A 24,646-nucleotide genomic window follows, 5' to 3' on the forward strand; every position below is an offset into this window, starting at 1 on the left:
AATGAATAGTATTTATCTCAATTTTAAAAAGATTAAAATCTACAAGTTTACATCGTAGTTATAAAATCTTATTTACAAATACCTCATTGTAGCTCTTCGAAAATATTGAAATTAAATCGCTTTTGAAATTGAGTTCATTTTTTCCAAGACACGCATGAAAATGTGCGCTTAATAGATGAGAGTGTATTGAAAGAACACAGATCCCTGAAATGACAATGTCCTACAACATTTGTTAATTTTGCTGTTAAAAGCGTTAACTTTACATACTAGTATATTAGAAATTTTAAAATCAAATAATTCTGAATTAATAGCTAAAATTAACAATTTACAATTATCATACAATAATTTTTGCTTTATCAATTGTCAGTAAAACATATTACCGCCATGTGAATATTTTGTCCTAGATATGAAACCAACTCTCCTTCATTAGCACTAAGTAACTGATCTGGACATTTTTCCTTATTTTTTTTTCTAACCAGTCCTTTAACTGACTTATCACTATATTTATCAGTTAATGTCTTTATTATTCTGTTGCTTTATTTTTAACGACAAATATAACAGCCAATCAGGAAAGGTCCACCCCAAAATATGACATGATTCATTCACTTTTGGTCTCCATATTCTAGTTTTATCGATTTGAAAAGCTGTTGACTGAATTCGGAGTATGATTTATATCGAAAGGAACGGTTGTTTCGTAATGCGTGTAGATGATGCACGAGTTTACACAAACAAGTAGTAAGTGTCGGACGAATTTTTTTTACCGATTAATTTTATATGAATCGCTGCAAGAAAATCGAAACAGATAAGTCGGTAAAAAAAAATCAAAATGGCTACCGTGACGAACTTTTTTTTTATTGTTATTGTACTTGGAATAATCTTATTGAAAAAAGAAATATTTCTAACGTCAGGTGCCTGTGTTTGTAATCGGTATAAAAATATTAACTTTGTTAGTTAATTCAGCAGTTTGAGAGTTTTCGGGGTTTTCATAAACATTGTAAAACAGATACCGTCCGACTTGTGGATTTTCCCTTGGATCACAAAATTAAATAAACATAATGATTTAAATTATCTACCTAAATATAATTGTTTTGATTTTCCCAGTTAGTTGTAGCTTTTAAAAAATTTTCCTTGGGGATTTATTTTACATAAGATACCGTTGTGTCAATTTTCTACAATTATGAAGAACAGTCCCGGCCGGGATTTAGTAAAATTTAGACAAAGTATCAGGCAATTGCAAAAAGCCGAATTTTAACATACTAGATTGAAACAACTAATTCAAACTCATAATTTTTAGAACATATTCGAGGAAAACGTGGACAATTACAAATTCAAACTCTCAGGACCCCGTCTTTCAGTATTCTCAGTACTTTGATTTTAGAAAAGGTCACGTGACTCCGTCTATTAGTTTACTGTCAGCCGAAGTCTCAAACCGGAAGGCACGCGTAGAACACATGAATTGAGTCTACGTGTAAGAAAATAGTGCAAAAAGTTTTCATGAAAATCAGTAAATATATATTATAAAAACACGCATTAAATCTTTTTAAGTCCTCTGTGTATAAATTAAATTCTATTTAGAAATTAAAAATATAGTTTTATTGATCAAAATATTCCTGTTCAGGCTCAAATGTGGAATGAGTTACGTAACTGAATGCACAACGCCGTTGACGATTCAGTTAGACTAGTGTTCGAGCTCATTAATCAATAGAAGAGGTTGAATGTCGAATCGAATGTAATGTTCCTAAACGCAATGTACCATTTTTGAAAAGTTGTGGATTTTATTTTGACAATCTTTCACCTGAATATTACCGAACCCGAACTTCATGCGCAGGCCGAAGTTAAAATTAGGACGAATTATACAAAGATGTCTCAAGTTACATATTAAATAGGTGTTTCATTGGCTTCCAGTCTACCTGCGGTATTACTGCTGTTCGTCTCTAAAGGAATTTTGTACATAGAAAATAATAACAAGTCTGAATTTGCCTTTTCGTTCATTGGCTCTTTAATTAATTAAACTGAATTAAAGTTTTGAACATTGCATTGTTAGGGAAATCTATATAGATTACACATTTTGGGTGACCAATACATCAAATAATATATACAATCTTATCGATTGAAAAACCAAGTTAAATGTTAATGTTCATGTTGTCCGCTTAGTTGAAATCAGGCTTGTAGTGAATTACATAGTAAAGTAATGTATTGCATTACATTTCTTCATAAATTACCATTACCATTACTTATTTTTCTTGAAGTATAATGTTGGTAGAACCTCATAAAATGTTGGAAGCACCTCATATAATGATAAATGTACATAATATAGTGAAATAACTACATCATATAATGAAAGATGCACTGTATATAATGGGAAATGCACACGATATAATGTAAAAAAAGGCCCCATATAATGAATCTACTACCAAATATAATGAGGAGAACACTGCGTATAATGTTTAATCCCCATATAAGACAGTCCCGGCGTTCCATACAATACTGTCTCCTCTCAGAGTCGCTTGAATGCGAAACAATCATACGTGATTTGCATTACTCTAATGAAAACATAATCTTACACGCGCAGATTCAAACCAAACTTAAAGTAAAAATGATTCATGAACGAAAGATGTCAGTAGCATTAAGATTAATGCAAATTAATACTTAACCTGAATGCTTATGTTATGCGTTGCGTATTCATAAATAATAGAACCATATCGTAATTCTAGGCACTTTTCACTGCTCCAAACGAAGCAATTTCCCCCCTGCATGAAATTGCCATTCAAAAACTAAAACTAATTTTAAAATAACTCATTTTTGTGTAAGTTTTTGTGTTACTATTTAGTTTCAAGTGACCATCAGTCATAATAATATGAGATTGACGTCAGCCCGCAATATTAATGACCAAATAGGTTTATGAAGTTGTTCATTTGACGCAAATTATTTCTTATTTGTTTGTTGCTTACTACGCATCTGATTACATGTATATTATTATAGGAATCGACAGGCGGGCGCATTTACTTCTCTTAACAGCATTTTTCTAGGGGGTTTGGGGTAAAATAGAAAAATATATAAAGGAGAGCAATATAAACAAGGCAATTGTTGGAACTTCTATCGATCCGGGTATGTTACGTTAAACTTACAATGATACACAATAATGTATTTATAAAAATTTATGAAAATAATGTATGGAGAAGGCTTACATAGGCATTGCCTGCTGCCTAATCCATTTATGTAAATGTATATTTGCATAATAAAATATGTTCAAATCAAAAACAATAATGCGACCGAAATACATGCAGGTATTCTACGTAAATTGAAAGTGATATTGTTTGTTTTTGTTTTCGTTTTGTACATATTTTATTACTTAAAAAAATATATACATAGACAGAAAACAATAATGAATAGTAATGAACATGTATTTAAGCATTTTAATTTTCATATGCAACCGAATCATACACTAAGTCACGAGTTCTTCTAACAACGGCGGTACTGAAAAATAAATACATGTAAATAAATAAATAAATAAACATCTGTTCAAAATTTTGTTAATTTAAAATCTAAACACCTGGTCACAAACTTTTAAATCAAGAGCATTACCACCGTATTCTAAATCAGTTATGAAACAAGCCTAGTGGGCAGAAATGACACCTTTACACACATGACAAATGAAATATATTAACCCTGTGACAGGGTTCAGACGAGTGTGGAGAGGCGAGATTAATGACAAAATCCGTCCCCTTTCCCTGAGTAGTTCTTTGCGACATTTCTGTAACCAATTACTTTATACGAACGTGACTGAATTAAACAAGGCCATCAAATACGAAATCATGGGTTCATGGGAATTGAATCTTTCGTAAATTTTACTTACAGATAGCTTATTAATAGAAATATTTATACTACTATGCTCCGCTTGATTAAAAACCTATTCATTTCCAAAATTGAATGACGACGAATACATCTACAAGCAAAGAGATGTAAATAAATCAATATGTAAATGAATTATGATTACCTGTTATTTGATAATTTAAATGAATTATGATTACCATATGTATTATTATAAACAAAGCTAATTAAAACCAGCGATTCATCTCAACACGAGCTCCTGTTAAAGTCTGTAATCGAAACACCCCCACCATCCACCAACCCCCCCCCCCCCCCAAAAAAAAAAAAGAAAGGGAAAAAGCAAGGAAAACGCCGAAACATCCTAAGGATATTACGTAGTGAATGAAATTCCAATGAATTCATGAAGTGATGTGGGAAGGGGGGGTCAGGCTTCAATTGGTTATAGTTTAGCGTTTGAGGACACGTTACATTAAATTAAGTTTAAGATTGTCTTATGCATTATTGCATTTGATCTTGGAATAATAAATCACCTTAGGCTGCATGATAAGGCCCGTTAGAACCAAACAGTTATTTTTGTGGAAAATATAATAATAAAGTGAATAAGTTAGAAGGGATATTGAATTTACCCCCCCCCCCCCCTACAAAATGATAGATTGACTGAGAATCAGTTACGTGTATTTAAAAAGTATAATTACTTTGTATCGCAGATAAAATTACATTGATATTAAAAAATGTTTTTCATATCAATAATAATAATAATGATAGTGATAATAATAATGTCCTTTATTTATACAGGATACAGCACAATTAGCTTACAAAACTAGTTCTTAATAAAAACCAGTTTATTTTTCTCTCTTGGTCTCAGTCATCCATCGAACCTTGCTTAATTTGCATAAAACCACGCATTTTATAAGAGACCACTCCTCCAAGTAATAATATATATCGTAAGCGTGTACGTAATCCTCACGCGTTTTCTGAAAACAATTAAACATGACAAACAAAAATAATTTGTCTACTGCAGGGTTTTCCAAGTTTTGGTTTCAATATATTATTATGCATCCCAAAAAATAAAAACAAGTCATTTACGCACGATGAAACCGTCTTGCGACTATATAAATCGCTTACATTTCTCCAAAGAACTCAGAGCATCTCTCAGATTCAACAAACACGCACTGGGAGTTAAATAAAGAAGAAAAAATGAGGTTTCACCAGCAAGCGATTTTCCTGGTCCTATGTCTTGCCGTCGTCGGTGACATCGGTTCTCTCATCAACTCGGTATGGACCGGAAGTGATTTGACATCCCACAATGCCGGGCTGCTGATTCCGGGTGCTGACGCCATTTGGGGTGCTGTTGCTAGAGGCGTTGCCCGCGCAATTGCCAGAAGAGTGGGGAAAAAATCTGCGTCTGAACACACAAAGAATAAGCGACCCAGCAGCAAAGGCAAACACGAGAAGGGACAGAGTAGAAAACAGAGGGACCAGGACCGGGCTAGCGGCAAAAAACAAAAGGGCGGAAAAGACGGCAGCAAAAAGAGAGGATGAAGAACGGCTAACTTTAGTGTTGATGTTTAAAACGTAACGTGATAAATCAAGAAAGCAGCTATATGTATGAAATATTAAGACATTTACTCGTATGTTCTTATATTGTCGAGACTCTAATTGAATCATGCAATGAATTGATCTAAAATATATTATTAGTTTGTACATACTGTACAGCTTTTTATTTTTAAGTAAAATGAAAGTTGAAAGATATACTTTTCATTTTTTTTTCGATGTTATGATCGATTACAATTGCGTACTTAAATAGAATCTGGTCATTTCACTATTGTCTGACCCTTAGTCAAGATTGATTTGGTTACATTTATTCCTTAATTGTTGCTCTACAAGAACTTTGCAGAAAAACGTTAGCAGGTCATGTAATATTTTTGTACATTTGAAGCACGGCAATTTAACATTTATTTTGATGATGAATTATGCGGGTTATTAAGGTAGCGATCATTGCAGAAAAAAACAATATAACCCGCTAACGCAAGTTATGTATGTTTTCTGTAGCGCATGAATCACAAAACATTTCAGTTATTAAGTTAGTGTGTGGTTTGTGCGTGTGTGTGGTGAACTTTCTATGCTTTTATATAATTATTATGTAATATTTTTTACACCAATGCCAATGTTATAGCAAAGTCTTTCGCCGCGTTGCTGTGCGCTTTGGCTGCTTTCAAGAACCTAGCCGCTAGGTCGTAGATATCTAGGTCTATTGAATGGACCGCTAGATTAGCAGCTAGGTTTCAGATTTGAATTTGGAAATAGTCAACTTAAGACCATTGGCGGATCCGGGGGGGGGGGGGGGGTCGGAACCCTCCCCCCTTTTTCTGGGACAAATGAATTTTTTCGAAAACTTTTAATGCCTATTTAAAGGCAATTTTTCCCTTTTATAATATAAATACTGTAAGTATTGAAATAACAAATAAATGCTTTTAAATTGCTTATTTAAAGAATTTCGTATCGATTTTTTTTTTATCGAAATAAAGTACTCCCTTTTAGCATCCTGTGTTTACTACACTGAGTAAACATGTGGAAAATAAAAGATTTGTAATAACATCTACAATGTACTTTCTACTCTATTTCTTAAAAAAAAAATCGCTTTTAGTTTATACAGTTTTGAACTGACAAGCCGTCGAGTAAAACGACGTTCAAGTACGAGTGCACGCACTCGTTTTACTTTTAAAAGCCGCTTTCAAATGTATTGTTTAGGTAATTAACTTAAGTAATTATAATAGATAATTTTTACTTCGTTTCATACGAAAAATACAAAGAAAATAACATGACCCGCTTATGTGGGTTATGCTATTTTACTGGAATGCTAGCTACCTTCATACCCACATGAAACACAAAAAGAATCGGAACTTCTATATCAAAAATACTGCGTAAATGGTTTATATGTAAACCATTATGAAATTAAAGGGGCATGGTCACGATTTTGATTGAAAATTTTCTCAATTTTTTAAATCACAATGCTTCAGTAAGGCATTCTTAATGAGCAACAAAAATTTCAGTGTCATTCATTGAGCTATTATAATAAGCGAGTTACAGAGTTTACAATTCTTTGCTACGTAAACAAAGCTTTTGTTTACATTTTGAATGTTGAAGTGAAAATTCCAGTTTAACACCTAAAATGAATGTGTTAGACATTAGGAACTCTTTATTTATGCTTAAAATGAATAAGAATATAGACAGATTAGCTTAAAAAGATTTCTTATTGGTGTATTGAACCTATGTAAACAAAAATAGGGCACGAGCCTTGTTTACATGACAAAGAATTGTAAGCCCTGTGTCTTGCTTATAACTCTACGACTGACTCTCAAATTTCGTTTGATAATTAGAAATGCATTCCTAAGACATTGTAAATAACAAAAACAGAAATATAGAATTTGACCAAAGTCGTGACCATGCCCCTTTAAATGTACTACTACCGGAAGATGTAACGCACCCATTACAGAGGTCACATCAAGTTCCCTGGAACGACATTGTATTACACATGCACCATCTATTCAGGAGATAAATTATCCCCATTCTTTTGTCATATCCTATCATTTAAACCTTTATTAAAGAAGGTAATCGATAGAAATCAAAATCAATAAATAGTTTAGAATTTAAACATCAAAGACATAAACAAAAATACCAAAAAAATCCATTTTTACAATAGCTTGTCGTAATTAGTTTGAATTATTTTTTGTTTCTTAGTGTTTCTTTTCTATTAAGCATAGACGCACGTTCTCATTGCTGGAGACTTGGTTTTTTTAAGGCTAGAAATTATGCAAATCTTCCTTACCTAAACCAAAACAGCAAAACGCTCAATAATGCAGTGCACTCTGATGTTGAAACAGATATGAAATAGATACAGTGACGAGATAAATGTTTATTAAGTTTACGCACGGAAAACGTTCAAAAAGTCCTTGTTTATTGACAAATAGGCCTAATGAATTTTGCACGCATTGATTTCATCAAAAAATTCATTATAACTGAAAGGATGAATATCACTAAGTAAATAAGATTCCATGTTTGTTACAAAGTGGTAACTAAGGTGGCCATCTTGAATTATTGCTTAGCATAAAATATTTAGGCTACGATCGACTATCTACGTAGCAGCCAGGCTTACCGTTTAACTACGTAGACCCACATACCAGCTATGTATGTATATATCTACATTTAATTTAACAGGGAGTGGTTTGACAAACGAAGCCCGGATGGTGCGATTAGTGTGTCAGGACCATTGAAAAACCGAAAGTTGATTTTTGTAAGAAACAAATTTTCGCTTATTTTGGAATTAATGTGCATTGATTGTGGAAGGTAATTTTGTTGTCTAGACAATTACAGTATAAGGGTATGCTCTCATCGTTTAGATAAGAGAAACATAGGTAATCATAGATTACTAAGCTCACCGAGACGGAGCATCACCATTATGAGACATCATCTTCATAAGACCACCTTTATCATTTTATATGAAAATCATACTTTATGATCTTGGATATTCATGGATTCTGTTTTGACAAAATATCGTATATCATCTGATAAAATTTTTTTTATGATAATCATATGTTCATATGTTAATCAATACAATGATATAAAATTAAATATTGTATCATGTCATATTTATAATATATATCATATAAAACAATAAAATACCATAATAAACAATAATGAGTTAGATATTGTAATGTATGATATGACATTGTATTGTGTTATACCTTATTGTATTTGATCACATAATACAATATCATAAAATATAATACAATATAGTATTATATTACAATATCATATTACATAATACATCATAACATTGAAACATATTATATTGTATAATATAGTATGATATTGTATTGAATGACACTGAAACATATTTGATACATTATATGATATTATATCAAATAATACAATATAATTTGATTCCAACATTGAATCTTATCAAATGATACAATATTATGTGATAAAGCAAAATATTATAAAATACATTATTATATTATACATATTGTATCATATGACACAATAATATATATTACAATATCATATAATACAATTTCATGTGATAAGATAATATATCATATAAACCAATATCATGTCATACAATATCGTATGATACAATATTATATAATATTACAATATCATATAATACAATTTCATGTGATATAATTCTATATTACTGAAACCAATATCATATTATACAATATTGTATGATACAATATTATAGAATATACAATATTGTATCATAGGATACAATATAATATTTTGCAATATCTTATGTAATTGTATCATGTGATAAAATAATTAATTAAAAATACAATATAATATTATACAATATTGTATCATAATATACAATACTATACATAACAGTATCATGATACAATATCATATCATTAAATATCCAAAAAATTGATACAATATCATATCGTATTGTATAACTTTTTATAATATAACATATGATATCATATTGTATCATATCAAACAATGTTGTTTCATATCATACAATACTATATCATAGGAATCATGTTATATCATTTATCAACAAACACATCTATCTATCGAGATGGTTTGAGTGAGGTAGGAGATTTCTTTAGCATCCTTGATAATGGAGATCAGGCTCTGCATATAAAGCAACCTCTGCATTTAATTTATAATAAAGTTAAATCAACTAAGCAAGCTATCATCTATAAAACATGTGACCTGTTCCAAAAAACTAAACCTCATTCAGCATCCGAAACCTATGGCTCAGATTCAGCATTCAAGCCCATCAGGTGCATTGGTATCATAACACGCATCATCCATGCAAGTTTGGTGAAGTTTGGACCAGTAATAACTAAGATATCATCATCAGAGGGCACTAGCAATTAAAACCTTAACTTCCTCCAGCATCCGCAACCTATGGCTCAGATTCAGCATCCATGCCTGTCAGGTGCATCTGTATCATAAGACACACCATCCATTCAAGTTTGGTTAAGTTAGGACCTGTAATAACTAAGATTTATTTTTTAGCATCCTTGATAATGGAGATCAAGCTCTGCATCTGAAGCTACCTCTGCGATTCATTCATATTACAGTTAAATCAACTATGCAAGTTTGATATAGTACTATCATCTATTAAACATGTGACCTGTTCCTAAAAACTTAACTTTATCCAGCATCCGAAACCAGACTCAGCATTCAAGCCTGTCAGGTGCATCAGTATCATAAGACACACCATCCATGGAAGTCTGGTGAAGTAAGGACAAGTAATAACTTAGATATCATCATCAGAGGGCATCTGTTTCAAAAACTTTATTTAACCAGCTCTTAAAACCTTAACCTCCTCCAGCATCCGAAACCTATTGCTCAGATTCAGCATTCAAGCTTGTCAGGTGCATCAGTTTCATAAGACGCACCATCCATACAAGTTTGGTGAAGTAAGGACCAGTAGTAACTAAGATATAATCATCAGAGGGCACCTGCAACAAAAACTTTAACCAGCTCTAAAAACCTTAACCTCTTCCAGCATCCGAAACCTATTGCTCAGATTCAGCATTCAAGCTTGTCAGGTGCATCAGTATCATAAGACGCATCATCCACACAAGTTTGGTGAAGTTAGGACCAGTAGTAACTTAGATATTGCTATCAATGGGCACCCACAACAAAAACTTTAACCTGCTCCAAAAATCTTAACCTCCTCCAGCATCCGAAACCTATAGCTCAGATTCAGCACTCAAGCCTGTCTGGTGCATCAGTATCATAAGGCACACCATCCATGCAAGTTTGGTGATGTACGGACCAGCAGTAACTAAGATATTGCTATCAAAGGGCACCTGCAACAAAAACTTTAACCTGGTCCAACAACCTTAACCTCCTCCAGCATCTGAAATTTAGGACCCAGATTCAGCATCCAAGTCTTTCAAGTCCATAAGTAGGTCCAGATGCATCACCCATGCAAGTTTGGTGAAGATAGGACAAGTAATAGCTTAGATACAGGACCTGCAACAAAAACTTTAACCAGGTCCGGACGCCGACGCCGACGCCGACGCCACCGCCGACGCCGACGCCGAGGGTATAGCATAAGCTCTCCTTGACTTCGTCTCGGTGAGCTAAAAATTGCTGCAGAAATGGTCTGTTCTTGGTATACAGGCATTTTTACTATTGGCAAGAGTATTCTATGATATTTAAGTTGATAAAATGAACTGTAAATGCACATGTACTTACGATTTTTATACATCAAACGCGTCTATGTTTTTGTTTATAGCGAAAAAAGAAAATTAATCTTTGATTTTCATTTTGTAACAAGACATGACGTGTATGCACCTAATTGCGCATGTACAAGTTGTAATCGTTGTCCTACTGACTCCATGCTATTTTATAAAAGGTATCTAAGGCATGGTACACATTGGTGTATCTAGGGACAAAATATTTGTAAGCAGGGGTTCTAGGGGCGGCAGCCCCGAAGAGCTGAGCACATTTTTTATCATGGCGACGGCAATTTTAATGTACTGTGTACAATACCTCAGCAATGATATTGTAATTGTACCTACAGGAACAGTTCTATTAGATATACGTTGTTTTTTTTTTTCTTTTGTCTATATAAAATCAAATATTGGAACAAAATAATTAAAGAAATTGAAAAACGAAACAAAACACAAACCAACAGATACCAAAGAATCAAGCATCTAAAAAAAATTGAATCGAAGTTTTTAAATGGGGCAATCTCGACTGAAAAAAAATGACGAAAGTGGGCCTTTTGATTAGATTTTTTCTCAATTGATTTACTATAGTTGCAGTATTTAAGCCAAATTTTATACCTGACATAATCCTCTAATTAGGGAATAAAGTTGTAATTTACGGTACCCATATGATGCAAACGTATTTATTGCCCATTTCTAAATTCATCTTCACCAGCTAGTTTAGACAACCTCCGTTTATGAGGTTAGACTTTTTCCTCCAAAAGTAAATGATAGATGCTCACCCAAACTATGCCCTGAAAAAAAACCCCACCATTGGCATTGTTGCTTCTTTTCATTTTGACACGGAATAAGGTTGATCAATGTAATGAGATGAATACTTGTTAATCTGTACCGTATGAATCTGAATTTTGATCATACGACTCGGTCAATGTTTCGAAAAGTGTATTACCGTGTATTTCTAGTAATTAAAAGGTTGTCGGGATTTACTATCATGCCTTTATTTGGACCAAGATTAAAGGTTTAAATTTTCTTATGTGCAGCCAAAAAAATGTTTCAGTGTCTCTGGAAAAATGCTTAAATTTCATATAAAACAAATAACTATTATTGAAATATTATTCAAAAAATATAGATGCAGGTAGTTTAACGAATATAGATTTGATATGAATATAACGATTTGAGAGCTGAAAATCATCCTTCTCCGACTATGAAATAATTAATTTGTAAACTAATAATTTTTCATTCTTACAGGGTGAACAAAGACTTTCATGATGGCATCTGGAGATGACGCCCAACATTTGGTGGAATGTAATCTGTGTCAGCAACCAGTCTCGTTTTTCTGCAGACAATGCGGGGTCAATCTCTGTGACACCTGTATCGCAATACATCTACGCGTGAAATCTAAAAATGGACATGACATTGTAGCTTTTGCCAGTAAGAATGATGACGACACATGGCACTGTGATTCCCATCCCCAAAACGATTGTTCCGCATACTGTATAACTTGTGATGCTCCGATATGCATGCTTTGCGTTTCTATCAAACACAAATCGCACGAAATGTCTGAGCTGTCCGATAAAATTGACGATCTTTTAAAAGTTATCGCGAAGGAAAATGATCGACTTCAGTCATCCAAGCATAAATTAGAAAGAGTTCTGGAGCACACGACAAAGCTGTTGTCCTCGATATCCTCGATTTACAAACAGCGAAAAGATGAAGTTACAGCGCGAGGAGAAGAGTGGCACAAACAGATCGAGGAGACCGTGAAGAAACTTCACCAGGAACTGGATGACATGCAAAAGGAGCACGAGACTGTACTACAGAAACAAAAGAAAGAATTGGAAGAAATGATTGATAGAGTAAATGAAGTGAACAGGAAAACAAGAAAATTACAAAAATCAAAAAATGTCAAAGAAATGCAGACTTTTGTACCAGTGATTCAGAAACAGAAGAATTTTAGCTTTAGTGAGGTTTCGCAGTATTCGGTTCCGAAATCCTATGAACATAAAATAGATGAATATTTGGATATCATATTAAATGAAAAGAAGTCATCGGATAGAAGAATGCTAGGTGTACCAACAGTTACTTGTGTAATAGACACTGGGTTCCCTGCTGATAAAATAAAAAAAAATCGTCTGTATGACATGGCCGTTACCGTCGATAACAAAGTGTGGATGGGAGGACATAGCAAAGAACTGAAGTTGTTCGATCTTCAGGGAAACCTCCACCACACCGTCAGCATTACTACCGAAGGTATGTACTTATGTATGTACAACAAACAAGTAGTGTACACTGATAAGTCAAATAATGCCGTGAGAATGATATCGGATAACGACACTGTGGTGACGATGTTCACTACCGGAGACTGGCAGCCACGCGGTATTACAGGTACCGCGTCCAAAGACATACTGGTCTGTCTCTACAAAGGCGATAAGAACAAAGTCGTCCGATACAGCAGTACCGGTACCGTGCTCCAGGAAATCCAGTACGACTCGCAGTGTCAACCTTTGTACAAGCTGGCGATTTACATCACTGAGAATGTCAACGGAGACATTATTGTAACTGACTGGGAGAAAAAAGCAGTCATTGCTGTCGATAGATTGGGGTTATTCGGGTACTCATACTCGGGTATTCAAAAATGTTCTACGGTAACCACTGATTCTGTCGGTCACGTTATCGTTACAGATATTCAGGGTGACAAGATTCACATGCTGAACAGAGACGGGCGATTCCTGAGGTACATCATTCCTGAAGGAGGAATAAAAGATCCACGCAGCGTGTGTATCCTTGGTGACGGTGAGATGATGGTGGGAGAAAATAGGACCGGAATCGCCAAAAGAATCAAGTACTTAGAAGAATAAAGACACAATTAAGTTTTATTTATCGAACTGTTATGATAATGGGGGTTTGAACATTCGTATAAAAATTAAAAAGGTGCAGTGAAATAAAATGACAATGAATAAACCATGATCAACTGACTGTAAGATGTAAGAATGTACATACTGTCTGTATTCGGTAATCTTTTTGTCATTGATAGTTTATTTCATTTTCTGAAAGCTGCATAGTTCTAATGCGATTCTTTTGACTTCTCTACGATTGAGTTACAATTACAAGCGTGAATTTAATACACGTTTAGATATAGAGTGTAAATAGCGGGAACAACAAAAGTAGAACAGATTCTTTTGAAGAATCTTCCATTTTAATTTCGTTTTATATTTTTAATGCAAAAAACTATTTTTTTATGTAATATCATTCATAGAAGAAATTATAATTATAGTCTCGTGCTCACAGACATCGGTTATGGTTTTGGCGCACATCGAAGATATTGATCGGACGATCAATTAAGATGACATGTACATGTATTTGATTTAATGTACAAGAATGGTTGTGCCTTCAGTACACATATAGTTCATTATTTTTAAAAGGAGGGGAAAGCCAGAAACATGTATATATGTATAAAAACTGGGGGGGGGGGGGGGGGGTTGCTACTGCAATCATTTCTATATGTTTTGCCAGTTTGGAACACACTTTTAATATGTATTTAATACAGCTTGTTTGAGTATGTAATTTTATGTGACTGTGTCTATTTGGTACATTTTAATTTTTCCAATGTTTGCAAAAACAGCTCGTAAAACTTTACTTCCAACAATATGGGGGTATTCATGTTCAAGAGATTGTTATGCAAAAACTGTGTTTTTGTGAATGAAATATACATGTATAACTCCTTTACAAATGTTAAAAAAAATGGTACGTAAACAGTATAATTTTTTAAGAAATTTTGAGATTTTGGGGGAAGATTGTGCGAAGATTGTTATTATTTTAAATATTTTCTGTAGATAATCAATTATTATAACCCTTTTTGATTGCATGATTATAATTTTAATTATAGCCGAATATGATGAATTTTGGTTCATAATTTAATAAATCCTGCGATCATGTCATAAAATTTGACCATGTGAGCCGAAGCTCACTGTAGGGAAACAAATGTTCCAAGGTATAAATATTTCGGCCGTTTTAGTAAGATTCTAAATTGTGTTAACTGTTCAAATATAAAAAGGAGGATTTGTTTGATACTTTTTTGAAGGGTACTTTAAAAGTCACTTGCATTTTGAGTTAACCACTGACAAAGCAACGAATTTCCTTCTTATTTCAGAAAAAGAAATCAACGGATCAGGTGCAATGTAATTATTTGATCATATATGTATGGTATATATCGACCTATTGATTAATTCTTTTTAATTTCACCCACCACTAGATCATTTTGTATGATATATAAAACTAACATTTATACACTTTTTTAAAAGTTTATAAGCTTTTTTAAAAGTTTATAATTAATAAAACGTTAATGCTCTGGTAAAAAAAAAAGAATGTGTCTTTCTTATGTAAGATAATGATTAAAGATATCTTTTATGCAATCATTTTTTTTGGGCCCACTTCTGTTTTAATGATCTCCAAGAATTTTAATAATACATGTAACATTCTCTGTTGAAATTTTGAAAATCACATTTTTCCATTAGTAAGGCCATTTTGATTGGAAACAAAATCCGTAAATAACATTCATTGTTATTTTTTGCCATTGTTAATTAATATTTAAATTATTCTTACTGATTTGAGCTAAAATTCCAAACTGAGAGTAGAATAAATCTTCTTTCAGTTTAACACTCCTTTTATTTTTCACTGAGATATGGTATATGATTATAAAATCCGTTGTATTTCAGTTATTCTATGGTTAAACTTTATAATATTTTGGATTTAAGAACTTCAAACAATATAAATGTTATAAATTTCAGCAATAGTTCAGTTCTCAACTTTTCTTATTATACAATGTATAATAAAATGTTTAAGGTATGTCATGGAATACCTTAAATTTCCTCGAAAACAAAATTAAATTTTGTGTGTTCCGGACTAAAATGTCGAGTTACCAAAAATGTTGTTAATTTGTTTGACAGAATTGATAAAAAAAAATCATTTTTGAGAGTTACATATCTTCTGATATATCTACATTGTCTTTTAAGTTAAACAATGAAACTATTCATTATAGCAATCAAGAGGCTCAGGAGTCACCTCCCTTGAGCAATAATAGCAATAACTTCGATAAAATCAGCTTTATGGTATCAAAACAAAATATCTGAACAATTTAGTAGAGTAGATCTTGTATACAGATATTTTCAAGTTTTTTGTGTTAACATTGAGCTCATTTTGTTGATTCAGCTTTTGAGAGGAAAATTTTAATGAATTTTAATGATTTTACTTTATGTTTATTCATTACCATGTAAAAAGAGTTATAGCAATGTTTTGTCTATTATACCGGTATGTATCTAGTATGCATCGCCTCTCAAATTCTTTGTTTGTTTATAATATTATAAGTATGTCTCCATTTAGCTTATACTTACATTAAATGTATATTTCCCCTTATGTCTGCGACGTTCAGTTTTCTATGAATACACTTTGCTAATTCATGCACAAAAATAAACGTCTTCACGTGTTTTGAATATATTTATTTTTGTTAGATGAAATGAAACTTTCAATCTTACATAACTAATTTGATATGTACTTTTGAAAAACAATCATTAATATATATATATCTACTCCTTGATAAAATATTTTTTCTCCACAAAGTTTCTGGCACTATATTTTTTGTGGCGGAAGCTAACTAAATAAGATGTTAATATGGCTATTCCATTTATGTTTCATATTCTTGACTAAGAGCGTAAATAATGGCTTTATAGCGGCGATACACAAAACTTCATGCAAACAGACATCAGTATGAAAATATAAATATAAGCATTGAATTCATGCTTATTGTTGGATGTCGTCGGTCCTATGACACAACAAGCGGTGCAGACAAATTATCATACCGCGCTAACGTTAATTGCGTAGTAATTTTTTTAATGCGACTCTTTGTTATGATGTCGGCAATACTTTTTTCGTGTTCATCCATATTGCGTATTGTGCATTTGACATTCAGAACAAAAATTATAAAAGAATATTAAATTTTACACTCCAAACGATACTTCTTAAAGGGACTTGGACACGATTTGAGATCAAAAATTTTATTTTTATTTTTTATGTTCAAAATGATTTACTTGTGCACTTTAAATGATTTACCAAAATATTGAATGTTAAAGTCAAGTTACAAGCGAGATACAGAGGTAAAAACTAATTGTTATGTAAACAAAGCTCGAGTCTTATAGTTGTTTACAAAAAATGTAATGTAGAGAATTACAATTTCTTAGACAAAATGACATGTAAAACATTTTAAACTTGTTCAATATCTCCATAAATACTATTATCAACAAACGAAAGATACATTTGATTGAAACTTACACAAATACAACACATATGTAAAAATGACAATATTTGAGCTTTGTTTACAAAACAAAGAATTATGAGCTCTGTATCTTGCTTATAACTTGATATTTGACTTTCAAATTTTGACATAACATTATCAACTTCTATATTTATCAGTATAAACATTGAAAACGGAAAAATAAAATTTGAAAATTATATTATTATTATAAAGACGTCAGTATGCAAAAGTCGGTTTCAGGAACAGTATTCTTATTTATAAAAGACGCTACAATACAAAAGTCAGATTCAGCAATATAGTGATTGTATAGCGTTTTTGATTCGTTAAAAGTTTTTTTTTCCAGGGGGGGGGGGTAACCAAACCAAAGTACTAAAAGTACTGAGAGGTCAGCTCTTTTGATGTGTGCTTATGCATATAGTGTAGTAAAGACCGTCTCTCTCTCTCTCTCTCTCTCTCTCCCTCTCTCTCTCTCTCTCCAGTGTTTGTTATTACATCGCACATGTATGCGCAGACCACACTCTTTGGCAGATCGTTTAATGACCACATGCATTTTAGAAACGAAGTGTCTGTGTTTTAAGTCTACAAAAACATGCAGACGATATGCACTCTGTATGAACGACACACGTGTTCGATGTGCAGGCGAAGTAAGGCAGTGCTATCTGTGCAAAATAATACAGATACCTTTGAAATTTTTTAAAAGAATAAATGATATTTTATGTTTTATCGATTTTAGTTTCCTTTACTTTATTTTTTTTACAACAATGTGTAGTTCGTGCATTACGAAGTCCGTGCAACCTAATGCCGCCATCGAAAAGCAACCGACCATAACTTTCTTGACCGGTATATACACTCCAGTGGCAGTTGAGGTTATATGGCGACAAAATGCTTTTATGAATCAATGTCAGCTTTCATAAGAAAACAGAGAAAAAACTACACTCTTCGCTAAATTTACTCACAAACAAAAGGAAACCAACATATTTGACAACATAATCACTGTGAAACTATTTGGTATACCGGAAGCTGTGTTAGGGTGTGTGTTATTTATGATAACTTCGAAAAATTGACTGCCTACAGCCGAGACTTTGCTTTCAGCAGAGCCAGGCTAAATATCACGTCAAATATATGAACTTTTGATAACTATTACAATCAAACAGTTTATAATGTTCATATTAGATAGATTCGTGATTCTTTTTAACATAAATAGCGACACCTGATATTGTATGTTCATTTATATAGGTTATGAATGCTTATTTCTGAATGTCGTCGGCCAAAGCAGTGCAGACAAATTGAATGCCGCGCGTTAGCTCTGTAGAAACTGACAGGACTGAAATCTACACGCTCCGTTAAATTCGTCGATTGGTTGAAACTTTTAACAAACTATAATCTGTCCCATGATATTTATGCTGTCATTTGAACGATTTTTAAACAAGAGACCCACGGGCCACATCGCTCACCTGAGCAACAATAGGCATGATTAAATCACCTTCCTGTCATAATACTAAATATCTGGACAATGTGGTATAATACATGTAAACCCTGTACAAAAAAATCTGTTTCCCCTGGATATTCTTATATTTATAATCAAGTCCCTTTTCTAACAGGATGGTTTTATAGTTATATTCAGCATTGCAGTTCTCAACAATTGTTTATATACAGGATATAAACCTACATCAAACTCTGAACCCCTTTTGAGGCCCAATAATCGTCCAGGGGCCAAAGTTTAATCAACTTTAAAGAAACAGGAATAAATAAAAATGCTTGCACATAAAAAAGCATAAATCATAACATTTCAGTTTTTGTGAATAATTCAAGTGTTTTCCTTTGTACAACTGAATCCCCAGTGGGGCCCCATCCTACTTCTAGATATTGTGAATTGAATAAATTTGAATCTACACTATCTGAAGTTGCTTTCACTAAAGTTTCAGTTTTTCTAGGCAAATGTTTTTTTTAAAAAAGATTCAAAGATATTTCTCTATATATACCTATGAAAAAAATTTGTCTCCCCCCCCCCTTGTGACTCAATCCTACTCTAGGAATCATGATTTGAATAAACTTGAATTTTCACTACCACATCGATGCATCCAATCGAGTTTCAGTTTTCCTGCCCAAATGGTTCTTGTGAAGAAGATTTTTAAAGATTTACTCTATATATTCCTATGTAAAAAGTCGATCCCATTGTGGCCCCCTACACCCCCCCCCCCATGCTTCTACACAAGTTTCAGATTTCCTGGCCTAATGGTATCTGAGAAGAAGATTTTTAAAGATTTAGTCTATATATTCATATATAAAAATGCAACCCCCATTGTGGCCTCACCCTACCCTCGGGAGTCATGATTTTCAAAAATTTTAAATCTTCACTACCTGAGGATGTTTCCTCATAAGTTTCAGCTTTCCTGGCCAAATGGTTCTTGAGAAGAAGAATTTTAAAGATTTACTCTATATATTCCTATGTAAAAATGCAACCCCCATTGTGGCCCCACCATACCCCCCAAGGTCATGATTTTCACAACCTTGAATCTACGCTACCTAAGGATGCTTCCACATAAGTTAAAACTTTCCTTGACAAATGGTTCTTGAGAAGAAGATTTTTAAAGATTTACTCTATATATTCCTATGTAAAAAGTCGACCCAACATTATGGCCTCATCGTAGCCCTAAAGGTTATGATTTTCACAACTTTGAATCTTCACTACCTGAGGATGCTTTCACATAAATGTCAGCTTTCCTGGCCTAATGGTTTCTGAGAAGAGGATTTTTAAAGATTAAGTCTATATACTGTAAATGTACTACATTTGGCTGTATAATCTATTTAGCGTTTTTGGCGTAAAACGCCGTCCGTTAAATCAAGTACACCGGCAAATGTAAAATATATAAGTAGATAAATAGGTACAATCAGAAATGCGCTAAATCAAGTCCACGCTAACTTGTTAAAAAATCATATTCCGCTAAATATCGTACACGCTAAATATAATACGTTTACAGTATTCTTATATAAAAATGCAACCCCCATTGTGGTCCCTACCCTACCCTCGGAAGTCGTGATTTTCAAAATCTTAAATCTTCACTACCTGAGGATGTTTCCACATAATTTTTTGCTTTCCTGGTCAAACTGTTCGTGAGAAGAAGATTTTTGAAGATTTACTAAATATACTCCTATTTAAAAATTCGACCCAATGTGGCCCTATCCTACATGTACCCACAGGGGTCATGATTTTCACAACTTTGAATCTACACTATCTGAGGATTCTTCCACAAAAGTTTCAGCTTTCTTGGCCAAATGGTTCGTGAGAAGAAGATTTTTGGAAAGTTTCTCGAAAATTTTCAATAATTCCTAATTATCTCAATTTACAAAAGGACGTGGTCCTTAATTTTCACAACTTTGAATCCCCTTAGCCTAAGGATGCTTTGTGTCAAAATTTCTCAAAATTTTCAATAATTCCTAATTATCTCCTTTTGCAAAAGGACGTGGTCCTTCATTTTCACAACTTTGAATTCCCTTAGCCTAAGGATGCTTTGTGCCACGTTTGGTTGAAATTGGACCAGTGGTTCTTGAGAAAATGTTGAAAATGTGAAAAGTTTACAGACAGAGATACGGACAGGTAAACGGACGGACTGACAGACGGACGACAGACAAAATGTGATCAGAATAGCTCACTTGAGATTTCAGCTCAGGTGAGCCAAAAAAAACAACAACACATACCTGTGAAAGAAGTGCAATTGAAATAGATGAAAGGGAAAATTTTAGAGATTAGCACTTTCCATACAGTGTACACTATTCGCAAGAAATTGATATCCGGTAATGTCTACGCTGTTTTTGTGTTCAATTGTATCTCAAACACAACATTGCTGTTTAAATCAAGCAAGCCATTTCAATGAAATATATAGTAACATGCAAATTGGCAAACGCATTCCGAAGCCACGCTCGGAATTCTAAACCGACTCAGACGTACGCATTTAATTTTACTTTACACAGTAACATAGAATATAATTTAGAATCAATTCATTATACGTAAGAAATAGAAGTTTCTTTTTATTTGTTTGTTTACTTGGTTCTTTGGGGGGGGGGGGGGTACATATTTTATTGCATAATATAACATATACTTGCATATCTATAACATGTTAAAACTTTCAGACAAAAGTTCTTAAAAAATCTGATTTTCCTTAAATTATGACATTGGATACACCAACACATTGGGATAGTTGAATTGTTTATTGTTGGTGAAATTATTTGATGGGAACGCTCATTGATTCGATACAATTTTCATATGTTGCTCATTTAAACCGTATGACTGAATACTAGTAATAGTATATGTACATGCATGTTATTAAGTATATGCAACTGACAAATTCATACACAAGCTTACTAGTGCACCTAAATACGGCTGCACTGCCAAAAAAATCATAAAAAATAAACATCTGTTTACAACTTTGCAAATCTGAATTCAAGAGCATTACCACTGTCTTATAAATTAGTTATGAAACAAGGTTAGTGGGCAAAAATGACACATTTAAACACATGACAAATAGAATATAATAACGATCTGTGACAGGGTTCCTGGGAGTGTGGGGAGGCGAGATTTTTAAGTGACACAACCCATTCTCTGTTCCTGACTACAATAATTCTTTTCGACATTTCTTTAACCGATTACTAAATACCGACATGACTGAATTAAACAGTTAGTCGAAGGACCATCAAATACGAAAACATTAAATCTTTCATTAACGTTTCTTACTTATAGCTTATTTATAGAACTATTATGCTAGCTAGTAGCTACTATGCTCGGCTTGAATAAAAACATTTGCTATTCCAAATTTGAATAATGATAAAGACATTACTAGCAAAGTGATGTTATTGTATATAAATCAATCTTTAATTCTAAAGGATTAATGCAATGAAAGATGCAAGAAAAACGTCGAAACGTAATATAAGGATATCTAAGTTGAGTAGTGAATGAAATTCCGATTATTCATGAAGAGAGGTGGGGGGGGGGGGCGTCTAGGGACACGATGTGCTATACACGTAAAATTTCTTTTAAGATGAAAGAAAAAGTGAGAAAACTCACTTACATGTATCCCACGCTCCCCTACTACATGACAAATTAAGATACACATAATGAATGGCAAGGTATGCATTAAATACACAAAATAATTTGTTAAAGGGCATACAACTCACAAAAAATCTACCTGCAAATATGCACACTTATTCCGTTGTCTTTAACAACAAAAATATTATAAGTTCAAAAGGGCCAAAATTCCCAGAAAAAAATAGGAATCGGAATTTCCGGGTAATTTGCACATCTGCACATTATGTTCAAAATGCCTACAAAGGTTCACTGAATTCCGTGCAGCGGTTTAAGAGGAGTTGCGCCTACAAACTGTTCATTACTATTTTCAACATATAGCCACAATTCTAAGATAAAAAGGGCCGAAAGTCCCAGAAAAAATAATGGAATCGGAATATCCTGGTAATATGCGAGTCTGCACATTGTTTCCAAAATGGCTACAAAAATTTACGAAATTCCGTGAAGCGGTTAAATAGGAGTTGCGTTGACCCCCCTCCCACCCCCCCCCCCCCCCCCCCCGAAAAAAGGAAGGAAAAAAAAGCACACACACACACACACACACACACACACACACACACACACACACACACAGAAAAAAGACTGACAGATTGACTGACGGACCAGTCAAAAACATTATTAAAATACCCCTTGCAACGAAGTTGCGAGGGGTATGAATATGTCTACATTGTCTTATACAATCAAAGAACCAAACAGTGCTTCTTGTAGAAAATATAATACTAAAATGAATAAGGTGGGCAGCTGATTTTCTCAAAAAATGATAAGACAGTGAATTAGATATTTTTAAAAAGTATTTTTGTATCATAGATATATGTTTGATTTTGATAATAAATAAAAGGTTTTTTTTTTTAATATTCCGCAGTTCTTGTTCAAAACCAGTGTATTTTTCTCTCCTGGCCACAGCCATCCATCAAAACTTGCTTAATTGCATAAAACCTTGCATTTTATAGAGACAACTCCTCCAAGTAATTACATGTAGACAAAAAAGAAATTAAGCGTGCACGTAATCCCTAACGTAAGCAAATAATAATTAACATGCCACTAAAATATTTTATCTAGTGTGGGATTTTCCAAGATTTTGTTTCGGCATAAATTTATGTATCTCCAAGAAAAAAAAAACCCCAAAAATCCAGAAAAAAACCCGAATAATTTGCGCATGACGAAACGTACCGTCTTGCGACTATATAAATCGCGTACATCTCCCGTTACAATCCAAAGCATCTCTCAGATATTCAAAGGGAATAAAAATGAGGTTTCATCAGCAGGCGATTTTCCTGGTCCTATGTTTGGCCATTGTCGGAGACATCGGTTCTCTCATCAATTCAGTATGGACCGGAAGTGATTTGGCATCCCAAAATCCCGAGCTGCTGATTCCGGGCGCTGATGCAAGTGGGATCTTTAGTCAAGTCCTTCGCCGCGCCCATATAAGAAAAAGTAGGTATTCTAAACTCACCAAAAAGCGGCCCACCAAAGGCAAATGGAGTAGAAAACAGAGGGAACCAAGGGTTAGCGGCAAACCGAGGGGCTAACCTTACGCGATAAATCAATCAAGCAGCTAAATGTGCACATGTATGCGAGACAATGACGTTTATATGTTGTAATATGTGAAATGTGCATTAACTATATAAATATATATTATTTCATATATTTATATTTTGTAAATAATTGTGCATTTTTTTTTATTTTACTGAAAAATAAATCATGTTGAAATTCATATGTGCAGGTATTATTTTCAGGGTTTTTTTTTTCAAACGATTGACTCGATGTCATGATTACAACTGCGTTCTGTAAGTGGAATTTGATCACTTAACCGTTGTCTGACTCTTATCAGATTTAATTGGTTACACTGTTAATTTAGTGTTTTTTAAACGGCAGACACTTACATTATTTGTTTGTTCATAAGAGCTTTGCAGAAAACCGTTAGCAGGTCATATAATATTTTTTTTTAAATATGTAGCACAACAATTTCATCATCGGTATCGCTAAAATAGGCACACTCCATCTTAATTTGTAAATTAAAGTGTATTTTGTAGTAAAAGAGAATTTGCACCGCTCCTCTGGTTTCTACATGTTCAACAAAGAGAGAACCATGAATATGACAAACACGATTCTACAATACATCATGATGTTTGCGTAACAGTATCACAAGCTGCAGCATTATAATTCTTAACCAGATTTTCTCTATTAAAATCTAAAGCATAGCGTTGAAATCTGCGCCTTTCCCACAGCTCC

General features: G+C 33.3%; 1 protein-coding gene across 4 annotated transcripts; it reads left to right on the forward strand.

The window, feature by feature from the left end:
* Positions 1-7,909: 7,909 nt before the first annotated feature.
* Positions 7,910-16,487, forward strand: LOC105336787 (E3 ubiquitin-protein ligase TRIM45). Of its 4 annotated transcripts, XM_066088565.1 has the most exons (3): positions 7,988-8,125; positions 12,276-13,277; positions 13,710-16,487. In XM_066088565.1, the coding sequence occupies exons 2-3, from the start codon at positions 12,293-12,295 to the stop codon at positions 13,883-13,885; spliced, it is 1,161 nt and encodes a 386-aa protein (XP_065944637.1). In that variant the 5' UTR covers positions 7,988-8,125; positions 12,276-12,292; the 3' UTR covers positions 13,886-16,487. The 4 variants fall into 4 exon arrangements, with proteins under 4 accessions (XP_065944636.1, XP_065944637.1, XP_011439546.3 ...); XM_066088564.1 differs by having other exon boundaries at positions 7,910-8,019; positions 12,276-16,485; XM_011441244.4 differs by having other exon boundaries at positions 12,276-16,485.
* Positions 16,488-24,646: the final 8,159 nt, after the last annotated feature.

Source organism: Magallana gigas, chromosome 6, assembly GCF_963853765.1.
Source record: "Magallana gigas chromosome 6, xbMagGiga1.1, whole genome shotgun sequence".
In the NCBI taxonomy this organism is placed as follows: Eukaryota; Metazoa; Mollusca; class Bivalvia; order Ostreida; family Ostreidae; genus Magallana; species Magallana gigas.

What these genes read in the sequence shown, in the direction of transcription:
- LOC105336787 (XM_066088564.1), top strand. Translation starts at nt 12,293, where the DNA reads ATGATGGCATCTGGAGATGACGCCCAACATTTGGTGGAATGTAATCTG.